General features: G+C 41.5%; 1 protein-coding gene across 1 annotated transcript in view; it reads right to left on the bottom strand.

The window, feature by feature from the left end:
* The window catches only part of LOC124144226 (copine-8-like), a 39,782-nt gene extending 24,561 nt beyond the window's left edge, over positions 1 to 15,221 (bottom strand). Inside the window, exons 1-3 of the mRNA XM_048396812.1 lie at positions 15,111 to 15,221; positions 7,313 to 7,353; positions 1,155 to 1,198 (exon numbers count right to left, since the gene is read on the bottom strand). Coding sequence (XP_048252769.1) covers positions 1,155 to 1,198; positions 7,313 to 7,353; positions 15,111 to 15,187 — 162 coding nt within the window. The 5' untranslated portion in view covers positions 15,188 to 15,221. The remainder of the gene's footprint in view (positions 1 to 1,154; positions 1,199 to 7,312; positions 7,354 to 15,110) is intronic.
* Positions 15,222 to 15,462: the final 241 nt, after the last annotated feature.

The raw sequence follows: 15,462 nt of genomic DNA, 5'->3' as shown, positions 1-15,462 counted from the left end.
CTATAAACTGTACAGTGAGGGAGCAGATCCACCAACAGGGTACAGATGGCAGGTGCAATATAAACTGTACAGTGAGGGAGCAGATCAACCAAAAGGGTACAGATGGCAGGTGCACTATAAACTGTACAGTGAGGGAGCAGATCCACCAACAGGGTACAGATGGCAGGTGCACTACAAACTGTACAGTGAGGGAGCAGATCCACCAACAGGGTACAGATGGGCAGGTGCACTATAAACTGTACAGTGAGGGAGCAGATCCACCAACAGGGTACAGATGGCAGGTGCACTACAAACTGTACAGTGAGGGAGCAGATCGACAAACAGGGTGGGGTTAGGCAGGTGCAATATAAACTGTACAGTGAGGGTGTAGATCAACAAACAGAGTGGGGACGGGCAGGTGCAATATAAACTGTACAGTGAGGGAGCAGATCCACCAACAGGGTACAGATGGGCAGGTGCACTACAAACTGTACAGTGAGGTAGCAGATCGACCAACAGGGTACAGATGGCAGGTGCACTACAAACTGTACAGTGAGGGAGCAGATCAACAAACAGGGTGGGGTTAGGCAGGTGCACTACAAACTGTACAGTGAGGGAACAGATCCACCAACAGGGTACAGATGGACAGGTGCACTATAAACTGTACAGTGAGGGAACAGATCCACCATCAGGGTACAGATGGCAGGTGCACTACAAACTGTACAGTGAGGGAACAGATCCACCAACATGGTACAGATGGCAGGTGCACTACAAACTGTACAGTGAGGGAACAGATCCACCAACAGGGTACAGATGGCAGGTGCACTACAAACTGTACAGTGAGGGAGTAGATCCACCAACAGGGTACAGATGGCAGGTGTACTACAAACTGTACAGGGAGGGAGCAGATCAACAAACAGCACACAGTGAGGCGGCAGCACCACTGTACAGAAGTTGCAAGTTTGAAACAAGCACCATAAAGCTCAATAAAGCTGCTTTCTGATTTGCAAATGATGAATTCTCGTTCCGACATGCGCCGTAATGGGATGTCCTCAGATCTTTGCTTAGCGTTAGTGAGAACTGAGATGCGACTTTAACAAGATTGCACAAACTGCGTACAGTTAGTCAGCTGTACAAGGACAGGGTACAAACAGCATGATGTTGGGCACACTCACCTCTTTCCAGGCCTTCCTTCCATCTTGAATGAACAACACACACACTGAAACACAGTAACACACAACAGTTACACAGTTGTTCCATTCTCCGGTATATACTATATAGATATATCTAGCAGCCTGTGCAGCGTTTGCAGTGTATGTACATTACCAGCACAAACTGAAAGAAAAAAACATGCAGAAGTAGTATTTAAAGCACTACTGACCAAGCTCACTGCTAAATATAACCATTAGCAGTCACCTGACTGCCGAATCAAAGCTCAGTGGTGGATAGTTCTTGAGAAGCAAAATGGATAGAACGTGAAATGTGCACTTTGCTATTTTTGTGATTACTGTCAGTAATATTCCTTATTGGTGGAATGGCTTGTTTTCACTTCATATGTATAACACATGCAGCTATCTTCATTGATTAAACAAGGAGTTTAGTCCCAAAATCATCGTCAAAAGTCGTGATCGCCATTGCCTTGTCTGTAAACGTTCGCTGCACTCGAGTGACGTCCCTTGTTTTGGAACACCTGCTGGTTTGTACTTTTGCAGGATTTCCATGAATGAACAGCCATGTTTAGGCGTACTTTAATTCTTTCAGGTCAGCATTAAACTAAAAGAGTAAATTAAACTTCGAAACCTATTCACAAAATATGTATTAATATGACCATTTTACTCTTCCCTGTCATCATAACACGGGCACCAAACTTCTGAATGATGATGGACTGTTATGACAGGTGTACAGTACATCACGTGGACCCAATGTCGGATGTTTGCACTGTCAAGACGGCAGCTTTGAAGAGATCACACGTCTTGTTACAATGCGACAAATCACTATCAATATGGCTGTTCAAAACACAGGTGTACATAGTCTTAGATCTATTTTTAGAGATCATACTGATACTTAAAATGTAGCAGGGTGATCGCTTGTATCTGTGTCCATATTACACAATAGATCACAGCCATGTCTATCGCTTTAATAGTTAGATTAGAGATTACACATAAATGCTAATGATAGACAGTTTTTGTTGAAAGACTGGAATAGGTGCGTCTTTAGCTTACTTCTGCAAATAGCAAGTGTTGAAGCTGTTTTCAGATGCAATGGTAGAGCGTTCCGTTTGGAAGCAGCAGATATTTTGAAGGATCGATAACTATACATGCTATAGGTTTTCAGCTTCCATTTGGGGACATCTAGCAGGTTTTCATGGCTTGATCGAGATTTCTTGAGGGACAATTAGGCTTGAAAAGTTTGATCAGATAGGATGGGGCTATTTTTTTACTGCAATGGTAGGCAAGACACAAGACACAAGACACTGAATTCCACTCATGCACTTACTGAGAGTCAGTGAAGGCACTGTAGTGCAGGTGTGATGCTGTCAAACTTCAGTGTTTTGGTGCCAATGCAGGCAGCTTTGTTCTGGATGGGCTGGAGTCGTTGGATCTATTCCCTATGAGATGATGTTCAGAAGCTGTTGCAATAGGTCCAGTCGCGATAGTATGAGTGCTCTCTTAAATGCTGCTGATGTGTCTTCAGTCAGTTTGTTCCGATGTTCCGAAGATTATTATAGCATGATTAGCGAACTTCAGCGACTTGCCTTATTCCTTGACAGGTCTGACAGTAAGTACATACCGAGATTCTTGACTGAAGGTGGAAAACGGACATGTTCCCCCTCAAGTGACATCACTTCGTAGTCAGCTTTGCCAATGTGAGGCTGGCCCAACAAGTATTACCAACAAGCATGACCAACAAGCATGACCAACAAGCATTACCAACAAGCATTACCAACACGCATTACCAACAATCATTATGAACACGCATTACCAACAAGGATTACCAACACGCATTACCAACACGCATTACCAACAAGGATTACCAACAAGCATAACCAACACGCATTACCAACAACCATTACCAACAAGATTACCAACACGCATTACCAACAAGGATTACCAACAAGCATTACCAACACGCATTACCAACATGCATTACCAACAAGATTACCAACACGCATTACCAACAAGATTACCAACAAGGATTACCAACAAGCATTACCAACACGCATTACCAACACGCATTACCAACAAGATTACCAACAAGGATTACCAACATGCATTACCAACACGCATTACCAACACGCATTACCAACACGCATTACCAACAAGATTACAAACACGCATTACCAACACGCATTACAAACACGCATTACCAACACACATTACCAACAAGATTACCAACATGCATTACCAACAACCATTACCAACAACCATTACCAACAACCATTACCAACAACCATTACCAACAACCATTACATTCAGCTGCAGCATGTTTCTGTTCATCTAGGCTTTGAGGTCTTTAATGAAATGCTCAAGTTTGTTCAGAGCGGTTGCCTTGTTGCTGTCTGGACAGAAGATGTCTATAAACTGGGTGTCGCCAGCGTTCAAATGGTGTAGCGCCCTGCATGCCTGAACAACTTCTTCGAGCTGTTTGGTGTAGAGAGTAAACAGTATAGGCCCGAGCACTGATCCTTGTGGAACTCTGTAATCCAGATTGATCTGACCAGAATTGGAACCTCTGATGATGACCGATATAATAATTGCTTTTCTTCCATCGTCCACAGCAGTCTGAAGATTGTTGAGGACAGGAAGTAAAGCGGTTTCCGTGCCGTGTGCCGATAAAAACTCAGTGAGGAGCTAGTGATTTTTAAGATATTGTTTGCTGACCACTTTTATAGTAGTATGGATAAAAATATAAATTTGAAACTGGTCTATAATTTTTGAGTAAATCTCAGTCCAAGGTCGTTTTTTTCAACAGAGACGTAGTAACTGGTTTGAATTGCTGTAGCTTTGATCCACTGAATCTGTCAGAATTAGGCGACTCATCAGTGCATGGCATAAAGTTGGTGGTCTTGTCCATAAAAAAGTTCTTGAAAGATGTTGCTAGACTAGGTCACATTTTGTCTTGGGAAGAACATAATCGAGTAGCGTGAACATTTGCGACCACAATGCCTTGGGGTTCATCTAGATTCGCATGGATTCTTTTATGTGGTTAGCTTTCTTTGTCTTTTGTATAAGTCTGACAACATCATTTCTGGCTTGTATATTTCTCTATGAACAGTCAGTAAGGTTTTCCGCCACATTCATTCAGATGCATGTCGTTTCGGTTTAGCAGTGCAAATCTCATCTGAGTACCACTGTCGTTGGACTTGACCTGCACGGTTTTCAATGCCAAAGGTGCACGTTTGTCAAGAGGTCTAACAGAGTATGAGTTGTAGAGTTGTGGCCAAAAATGACATTTTCAATATGGCCGCTACAGTCTCAGAGGAGACGTCGACAGACGAACAAACAAATGGACATATGGACAATGTGCCACAACAGAAGTTCACTTGACTTTCAGTCTGGTGGGCTAAAACGGAAAGGTTCACTTAGCATATAGATTTTTCCCCTAAAAAATATTTCTTTGTTAACATTTCTTGCCACAGAAAGAACGAAAAGACGGAGGACAAAGCGTGACAACGTCCACTCCATTAAACATAAAAGTGTTAGCATTAACATACTGAAAAAATAATATGAAGTCGTAATGGGCCATATACTCCATAGATAGAGGTTACAACATTAGACCTGAGCAATACAGGTCCCTAGTTGGCTTGCCACGTATATATGGCACAGTATACAGGGATTACAGCAGTGATGACAGGAGTTGTGTCACTGTGACCTGACACACTGACTGAAATAACAAAACATGTAACTTGAGGCCCTGTGATCTAACATTCCCCACCTCTAGTAAGGCCAACAGTAAAGAAGGGAGTTTTTTTTGGAGCAAAAATCATTTCAGACAGTGTCATGATTTTCCCTTGGGCATGTTGGGGAAGACTGATAGTTGTGTACCGGTATGCATTGTAGGGGCTATGGTGTACCTCAGCAGTATTTGCTTGTCACGCTGAAGGTGAGATGAGGTGACATGGGGCTTTATGTCATGCTAAAGATTATTGCACTTATATAGCGATGTGCATATACGTTTGTATGTTTGGCTGCTTGAAAGACCCCGGACTAGCCCACTGAGAACCCCTTGCCACAATTCTTTTAGATGGATACCCCATGCCAGTACATTATCACACTGCTATAACCGATCTATTTCCGTGACTCTTTTCATGACATTTTGGTGAAATGACAGAACAGTCCTCACAGCATTGCATCACATAATCCCAAATTAAATGACTGTCATCAAATGATAGTGCCAGTGTCCCTATACGAACACATCGCCTGTCACTCATAGGCTGTAAGGCTGTCCAAAACTGGTCACGTCAGATCACTTTCATGTGTACTACGAAATTGTATTTATTCAAGTCCAAACTGCTGTAATTCACTGGTGTTGACACCGACATTAGATTCTTGAAACATAATATACCCCGGGTAATGCACGCTGCTTGGAACCTGTCCAAAATCCACCTTAACAGTTTTGGTAGTCATAATTCTGTTTTAGTTTCACTGTTTGTTTGTTTGTTTGTTTAACGCCACACTCTGCAATATTCCAGCTATATGACGGCGGTCTGTAAATAATCAAGTCTTGACCAGACAATCCAGTGATTGACATCACGAGCATCAATCCACACAATTGGGATACAATGACATGCATTAACCAAGTCAGCGAGTCTGATCACCCGATCCGTTTAGTGGCCTCATACAACAAGCACAGTCACCTTTTATGGCAAACATGGGTTTGCTGAAGGACTAACACAATAACAGTAAGCCTACTAAGGGCAATGTATTTCTTATATATCATCCTCAAGTGTTTATGTATTGTATGGTCAAACAGGATTATTTGCAGTTCTGTGTTTTGTTTATTTGCAATTACATTATTTACAAGCCTATGTGCTCATCAGCCTCGTACGTAAGTGAGAAGATATACAGTAGAACACGGATATAACGAACTACTAGGGACCAGAGAAATCAGTTCGTTATATCAGTTGTTCGTTATACACGTTTTCGCTCGGAAACGTCCGCCATCTTGGATAAGACAAAACAAAATACACACGTAACTGCAGGATTGATTTGTATTAGCAGTGATCATTCAACTGATATCAATTTACAACATTCATGTAATAACATTAAATTCATAACATTTTCTGAAGATTGTTATCAAATACATGTACAAAATTTAAACATATTTATCATTTTTCGATTTACATACGAAATGTGTAGTCTGTGATTTTACTTTGCCCTCGTTTCGCTGACTGCATTCTTGAAACGGCATCGTTCAGATCCGCCAAACTGTCAAAAACTGTTTGTTTTACAGACAAGATTACATGTACAGGTAAGATTAACACAATGCAAATTTAACAAGGTTGATCCGTCACCACTGATTGTATTGATTCACCGCCATTGTTTTGATTCGCCGCTGATTGCATACAGCCAATTGTCAGTAACACTTGACACTGAGTGAGATTTCTCAGTTCGCTATACACGTCGCTAATAAGTGATAAATGGGCTTGTCGGTGATCAGGTATCAGTTCGCTGTATCCGTTAGTTCGCTATAGAGAGTTTGTTATATACGTAAATTTTATATGATATTATATAGGAGATAAATCGGGGATTTTTTAACACTTCGTTGTATCCGTTTGTTCGCTATATCCGTGTTCGTTATATCCGTGTTCTACTGTACTGTGTATAAGAGGTGATGGCAAAGGGGTTCGCCTCTCTAACAGTTGACAAACACTATTTGGGTAATAATAAAAATAACCTACTGGACAGTGGACACTAGTAATTTCAAGTAACATATAATCTGTAACCTTGAGTACCTCGTCAGTTTTTCTCTAAACAAGCATGAAATATTCATATCCCCCGCCAATGTGACATGTTTAGTTGTGTGCAAGGCAAGAAACACTGTATGGTTTTCGAGACTAGCTCTGGAATGGAGCACTACTGCTATTTTCCGTCTTAGTCAAAGTTGTTGCCATGGAAATAGATTTTTTTTAAATCCCAAACTATCAAAGGCACCAGTTCACCACTTGACCTATCTATGTGCAAAGTTTGGTTAAGATATCTCTCGTGGTTTTTGAGTTCTGGTCTGGAAACGAAACGTAACGGATGGATGGATGGACGGGCAGCACCCATTCCTATATCCCCCTTCCACTTTGTGGCAGGGGATAATAATGGTAATAATCAGTTAAACTTACTTGGATCTGACTTCGAAAATACATCAGCATCTATCAGTTTCCTGAAAACAAAATAAGGCATGATTAGATATTTGTTCAGAAACTAGAGTGATCCTAAATTGGATGATAAGGTATTTGTTCAGAAACTCGAGTGCCCCAAACTGTTCCCCCGATCCTGACCCCTGCTCAGCCAAAGTTATGACTTGATTGGTCAAAGACTGACATGTAAACCTTGCTAGATGATGCAGTATTGTCAGCGGAATATGCATGATTCTGGATAGAAGTATCTTCTGGGTAATTAGCAGGGACACAAGACTTCTTAATAACCAACCACATGATGCAGACTTCATAGTACCCCTGAATTTGATGATTTAACAGACTGACTCAACAGGCAGAAGAAATATGAATGGTTTCAAATTAGCACCAGAAACATAATCAACATGTCCACCTTACAGAAAAAGAGCCAAGAGGCTCTGAGGCTGACCTATATTTTACTCGTATTTACATTGTGTTAGGTGACAGTGTTCCCGTTTACCGGTATTTACCAGTTTTTTACCGGTAAATTTAGGCTTGGCCTGGTAATTCAGGTGACTGCCAGTCCCTCTGGGCCGGCAAATAAAGATCCTTATAAATCTTTGTTATTGAACAAAACATCAGTGATATTCATAGAAATATATTTTTTTAAAGAAGTCAGCTTGTCTGTTACCATCAGGTCATCCCCTTGTCTTTTTTAGCGCAAGGAAATAACATTTCACTTTGCTTCGAGGTTAAATATCCATTTGTAGTGACTTTGTCTCGAAATATTAAAAAAAGAGAGAGAAAATTGTGACTGAAGTTTGTATGAATGACACATTGATCTAAGTTATTTCAGAGATGACTCATTGCACTGAACATGATGTTGAGAGAATTAAAACCAGCTAATTTTCATACATTTTATATTTGTTGAAAGTTGGGAATCAGTGGGGACTGGTAATTTTTAGAGTTGCCAGTCCACCATGACTGGCAGTTTCAAAAGCCAGTGGGAACACTGGGTGACAATTATCATGTGATTATAACAGAATTGGGTTGGGGATAACAATGGGGATCATGTGAGTGAGTGAGTATGGTTTTACGCCGCTTTTAGCAATATTCCAGCAATATCACGGCGGGGGACACCAGAAATGGGCTTCACACATTGTACCCATGTCGGGAATCGAACCCGGGTCTTCGGCGTGACGAGCTAACGCTTAAACCACTAGGCTACCCGACCGCCCCGGGGATCATGTGTGGTTACAGATGTCACAAGAGTTCCGGGATGTAAATGAATTGAAGGGTATGTCAGGGAACTGTGTGTGGGAAGGGGAATTTATCAGTTGGAATTTGAAAAGCATGCGCCAAAAATAAACCATTTTGTTAAACAATAAAACATAGCATAGTCAGTTGATAGTATTTCAAATACTCATCTGGAAAAATGTTAAGCACCATCTTTTTCTTATTTTCTATTATCAGTCATTAAAACAAAAGTTGCATCCACACAAGTTTTGGGGAACCACGGAGGACAGTGGTTAGACCCAATCCAATCCTGTCATCATGTCATCGCTATAGACATTATCTGAATTTTAGATAGTAGACATTTTAGTCGCAACTTTGAGACCTGACCACGGAGGATATTAGTAAGACCCAATCCAATCCTCTGTCAGCCTAGACATTATCTGAATTGTCATCCACAGAAAACACTACTTCATCAGATGTCCCACTGTCATTCCTTTTAAATTCTTTCTCCCTTTTCTTTGTTTCTTGTTCAGGTTTCTTTGACAATTTTGTCTCTTCATTCTGTTTCCTCTCTTTCTTTTTCAGTTCCCGATCGTTCTTTTGCTTTGCTTCTGCTTCGAAGACAACAAAAAAAGAAAAGTTTTCTCCTGAATTCCAGTTTTTAAAAATGGCATGTGACCTGGCTTTCTTCTTCCTTTGTAACCACATCCTTGTGTACATGGTCTTGATTTCAAACAGTGAGTGAAAAGTAAGAGTGAGTATTAAATTACAAGGAAAGTGTTGAAAGTATTTCTATGAACTTGAAAACAACCAAGCTGTAATAGTTTTGTACATAGTGTACCGACCCATGAAGACCCGAGTTAGAATACGTCTTCAGCAACTCATGCTTGTCATAAGAGGTGACTAACGGGATCGAGTGGTCAGGCTAGCAGACTTGGTAGATGCATGTCATTGTATCCCATTTGCGTAGATGATGGCTCATAATACCAATTACTTGATTGTCTGGTCCAGACTTGATAATTTACAGACTGCTGACCTGTAGCTGGAATATTGCTGAGTGCACCATTAAACAACAAACAAACAAACAACACAAAACATAGTGTATCATGGCAGAGAGCCTTAAAGACTCAACACGGCCCAATACAAAAGTGTGCTATTTAAAACTCGGGGAAATACTAATCATTCTGTGTAATCATTCTTCCAAAATGAGTTCCATTCATTGGTGTGAATGAATACAACATGGTGGTCACACAGTAAAGGAAGTACAACATGAATTGAAGACTAAAATTTAAAGTGCGGGAAATTGGGAATGGCTGAATTCAAAACCGGGAAAAAAACAACAACTAGATCCGCAGGTTTAAAATGACTCGCAAGATGATGAGAAACATTAGACCCCTGTGCCACCCAGGAAAAAGAAACAAAAGGAACTGTTGACACCGGCTGGGTACCAGTAGCTGATGCAGCAGGGTCACCAGTGGCTTCATTTGTGAGGACCGGGAGGTGAGGACCAGGAGGTGAGGACCGGGAGGTGAGGACCAGGAGGTGAGGTCCAGGAGGTAAGCACCAGGAGGTGAGGACCAGGAGGTGAGGTCCAGGAGGTAAGCACCAGGAGGTGAGGACCAGGAGGTGAGGACCGGGAGGTGAGGACCGGGAGGTAAGCACCAGGAGGTGAGGACCGGGAGGTGAGGACAAGGAGGTGAGGTCCAGGAGGTAAGCACCAGGAGGTGAGGACTGGGAGGTGAGGACAAGGAGGTGAGGACCAGGAGGTGGGGACCGGTCATAGATTGCTTTATCACGTAATCACCAACAGGTTCTTTTTGAAAGTTTCGCACAAACTGCTGCCATGTTCCCTTTAATGGTCACAAATTTAGAGGCTGTATCTGATGCGAATCATGCTCTTGTGAGCAATAGCCTCCAGTTTCCCTACAAATTTCAGAAGTTGTCATGGTCACATGAGTAGAATGCCTATCAACTAATGGACTGTCTAGGTCATCTTCTGTTAATCACTGTTAATTAGGGCTGGGACGAGTCCAAATTTACTACCCGGGTACCCACCCCCCTATTACCTGGCACTACCCGGGTACCCACTGTAGGTCTCAGGAGATGTCTCAAAATGTCTGAGTAGGAACATTTCTAGCACAGCTCATATCACGTGACTAACCACGAGTCCGGGTAGTCCTGTGGGTACCCGGGTCCTACTCAGTACCCACCCGACCTGGATACCCGAGTTACCCGTCCCAGCCCTACTGTTAATATTTTCTGAACTGTGGTAAGTAGTTTCTGTTTAGGTTATCCCAAACCAATTTTCACCATGACAATAATAACTTGTTTTCTTTCCTCGTCTAACATGCGAACAGGTTTTTTCCCCCGAATACTTGTAATATTTACCTCCATATTGATCATTAACTGTTTGTGTACGGAATGCCACAAGATTTAAATCCTTTAGGAACTGAAATAGATCAACCTTTTATCATAGAAACTGTTCCTGTACCATTTATCATTCTTTTATCATTCTTGTTTGGTGATCCTATTAGACGACACAGGTTTTCCTGAAATATGCATAGCATTTGAACAAATTATATTATAAACGTTTAGTCCGCAGGTATTTACAATTTTCTAAGGTAGAGAAAATGTAAAAGTAAAATTGTAAATTTTACAACAAATTGTGCATTTATATCCTTATCCTGAATCGGCTACTCATATCCTTATATATTTTGAGAGAACCCGAAAAATAATAAACTCGAAGAATCATGCCAAGGTTAACTGTGTCTAGAGATACAAGGAACTGGATCGGGTAAACATGTCACCCAACCTGCACATTGTCCTGGAGATTTGCTGTGCCAGTACCAATGGCCCAAAATGATGCGGGCCTTTGACGTCAGTCACAGAGATGTCTCAGAGGTAGTGGGACGTGAAAACCATCTCAGATTTCCAGAAACATTCTTCCATAATTGCAGCCGAAGTGCAATGATTGTGTAAAGCCATATTAGAGGAGACAGTGCGAATTTCATGAGGGTTGGAAGCAACTAGAGCAGGAAGGTCAGCAAAAGCATAGATATTATTATTAACCAAATGAATCCCAAACAAAATCATGGCACGGGAAACTTCCATAACAACTCACGGGAACTCGAAGAGATTTTTCTGCATCAAGATATATCAGAAGCGTGCATAGGGGACACAGGATTCAAGATGGACTTCTCAGGCGGGATATTAAATAACTGATCAGGTTGACCGGGAAATTGATTTTTGGCAATGAAATCTGATCGCAAGCCCATGCAGAGTACATTCGAAGCAAACTCTGTTGACGTCTAATGCATGAATCTCAATCACTGGAGCAGCTGTCACAAGAGCCAGAAGAAAGACAGCTTTAAGTGTCGGCAAGTGGTTCGCAATCAGTAGAAGTTAGATGACGCAGTATGACGTTAAGATACCAGGGTTGTGGTCAGAGCCGAGATGACTTGTAAGACTAAATTAAGGATTGTAGTTCATTACCCACAGAGACCTTGCACCTGTTGTAGTAGCGACAACAGAATTGAACTCAGCAAGATACGTAGCTAAGGTAGAATCCTTAAGCTAACGTGACAACCGGAGATGATGACGGTATTCAGCAATTTGTTGTGAAGAAGCAGGTGAGTGTGCTATCACACGCGTGTAAGTAGATCTCAAAAGCCTTCCACATATGGCCGTACAAGGACTTTGTTGACGATCTATGATCCTCTGAAATGGTCTTGACTACCCTTCTGGAGTAACCCTTGGCAACAAAGGATTTCTGTAATGCACCAGAAGCACAAATTGTGGGTTAAGGTCACGGGTGGTGCAGCTGGGTGTGATGTTAAAGAAGAACGTCGACCCTTAGTGGTAGACCATGAAATCGTCTGTCTGCAAGTTGGATGATCATGGCGAACCAACTCCGAGTTGGCCAATAGGGCAAGACCAAAAGCAGTGTGACGTGACTGGTAGACGTTATCTTCTGCCAGACCCGAGGTAGGACACCGGTTAATGGGTTACTCAATGAAAATGCAAATATCCAATTAGATCAAGAACAAGGAGTATATACCTTAAAAAATTATCTGTAGCACTGACCAATACCTGCTGATATGTTGGGACAAGAACATTGTCTTTGCTGTTTAACACCGTACTCAGCCATATGACGGCAGTCTGTAAATAATCAAGAGTGGACCAGACAATCTGGTGATTGACATCATAGGCATCGATCTACTCAATTTGAATACGCTGAGTCAATGACATACATCAACCAAGTCAGCAAGCCTGACCAAACAACACCATTAGTCACCTGTTACGACAAGAATAGTCGCCTCTTACAACAAGCATGGGTAGCTGAAGACCAATTCTACCCGGATCTTCACAGGTCAACAAGAACACTGCCCTGGATGGTTGCAAGAACAGAGTAATGTGATGCAAGGCAGCAGATGAAACAAAGTACACAAATAACTACTGGGATAGAACAGTTGCAAAACATGTCCAAAGAACAATTAACTTTATTTCGGTTTCTATATTTCAATTTGTGAAGTTAATTTTGTAAATAAGAGATTTCATCAGGAAACTAATACAGGGTTAGGTTTGAAATGGTTATTGTGATGACTTTGGCAGCTACAACAAACACTCGGCTTTCCAGGGAAAGGTTGTATTCTCTCATTACATGTCAATACACTCAGTCAAGTGTAGTCGGCAGCCATGTGGTCTGCTAGCGCACAACACACACACTTCCGGCGCTGTTACACGTGCGCACTCATTTATATAGAGACATCGTATGGATAAAGCGAGTGACTGGTTATATGATACTAAAACGCTACAGTTATTCAATAAGGAACTTTACAGTAAGCAGTGCTTTATCAGGTATGTACTTGCATCACCATGACTACATGTATTTATCAGTTGCATCATCACAAAACCAGAGTTGTCAAGACTGTATATCAAATGTTACCATTTTTCAACATAATAATTATGACAAGAACCCCTCAACTTACATTCCCAGCGCTTTACAAATATTGAGTAAGTCCAAGCAGCTGATTCAACAAATAATAGCTGTCATTATTAAAACACATCCCAATTGCAGCATTAGTTTAAAGGGCTTTAAAGTGCCTCATATACCTCGTAAATACAGGTGAGGTGAGATGAAATGGGGTTTAACGTCGCGTCCAAGATTACTGCACTTATATAGCGACGTGCATGTACGTGTGTGTGTGTTTGTGTGGCTGCTTGTACTAGTCCGGACTGATGCCGATTTAAAGTGCTAGCTCACTGAGATACCATGTTGCAGTTTAATATGAATAACCTACTCAGACACAGTATACTGACTCCGAGCCGACCAGTCTTTGTTTTAGCCCCTTAATGCCGAGTGCCAGACAGGGTAACAACAAGTACCATCTTTTAACGTCTTTTGGTATGATACGGCCGGGGATCGAATCCCGGACCTTCAGCTCTCTGGGCAGATGTTCTACCACTAGACCACGGAGGCGGTCTCGTAAATACAGAATCAGAAACAGTTTTAAATACTTTATTGAATGTGATCCCTGTTTCTTCCTGAAGGAGGTATGTAATGATGTGAGTGAATCAGGAAGGGTCACAACAAAATATGACAGTCTCTAGGAGAGGGCTAAAAAAACTCATAAACATATTTGGGGAGGAAATGAAAAAATGGACCGTACAGAATAAAATAGAACATGCTTTTGCAATTTGACATTTCATGGAGGGTCGTGAAAATAATTTACAAGCACTTGGGAAGGGTCATCCAAAAATATGACAAGCATTGGAAAAGGTAATTATTTGCAGTACTTTTGTGCATCAAAAACCTCTGACAACCCCAACCCCTACTATAATAAATGACCAGTCTCTCATGGTTAGATACATGTTCCATCCTTGAAGCTGTACAAAACAATACCATTGACATAACATCCACATCTGTGCTTATATCAACAACAACAAAATCAATCTGAGAGTAATGAGCTTCCCAGAAGGAATAAAGTACAGCTTCACTATGTACAAACATGATTTCTGACTGACATGTAGACGAAAAAGGACCGTGACAGGTTGAAATCTGACATAACCACATGATATTCTGAATTGCATGGCACAGGTGTGCTGCCGTCACTATATAGTAGCTAGTTTGTTAGTGTTGGGTCATTTCTCTGTATTAGTGTGCTTACTTCTTGGCACACACTATATGCCATTGCATCACAACGAACCAGCTTCAAGAGTGTTTCACAACAATAACACGGAAGTGCATTGCGAAATTAGGTGACGTGATCAAATGGAAATTTTCTTTGGAGTCTGACATTAGCAACCTATTTGGAAACTTCTGTAACTACGTCTTAAAACAAATAGAATTAATAACTACATTTGGGCTGTCAAAACCTGACCTCTTATGGCACATAATTTGAAATGCAACTAGATATCTAGGCTCAGTCAGTCAGTGTCAATAATTTTGTAAACAAATCCTCAAGCAGACGAATTTTCTGACTTTCGATCGTCAAATGTGAAGTGCAGGTGGATGTCTTCCACTTGTACCTCGGTGTTATCGACTTGACGTGAAACAGAACATACATACCGACATGCCACTGATAATTCCACAAGGGTAGCTGGTGCAGCACCAGTCCCAGGTTGAAATGTTGCCGCCTCCGCCATGTTTCACGTTGTCTGACGGGATTGCTGTAATAGCACTGTGTCACGTGATCAAGCAGCATTTCTCGGACCCGGACATTTGTGGAGACTATTTTCAACACAACTATCTACAACTTACAATGACAGCTGAAGAGACCAAACTGATGTGTCATCGTTGTAATTATAAGATGCCTTTCTTTGCGATGAACAGTGAATGGTGAGCAATGTCTTTTATAAATGCATTTTGTCTAGTCTTCCGGGTCAAAAGTAATAAAACATAAAGCTGCTTCGAATCCAAC

Source organism: Haliotis rufescens, unplaced genomic scaffold (assembly GCF_023055435.1).
Source record: "Haliotis rufescens isolate VD_foot unplaced genomic scaffold, xgHalRufe1.0.p SCAF_16, whole genome shotgun sequence".
Taxonomy (NCBI): Eukaryota; Metazoa; Mollusca; class Gastropoda; order Lepetellida; family Haliotidae; genus Haliotis; species Haliotis rufescens.
Note: the sequence above shows the minus strand (reverse complement) of the source record. Positions and strands in the feature narration are given on the sequence as shown.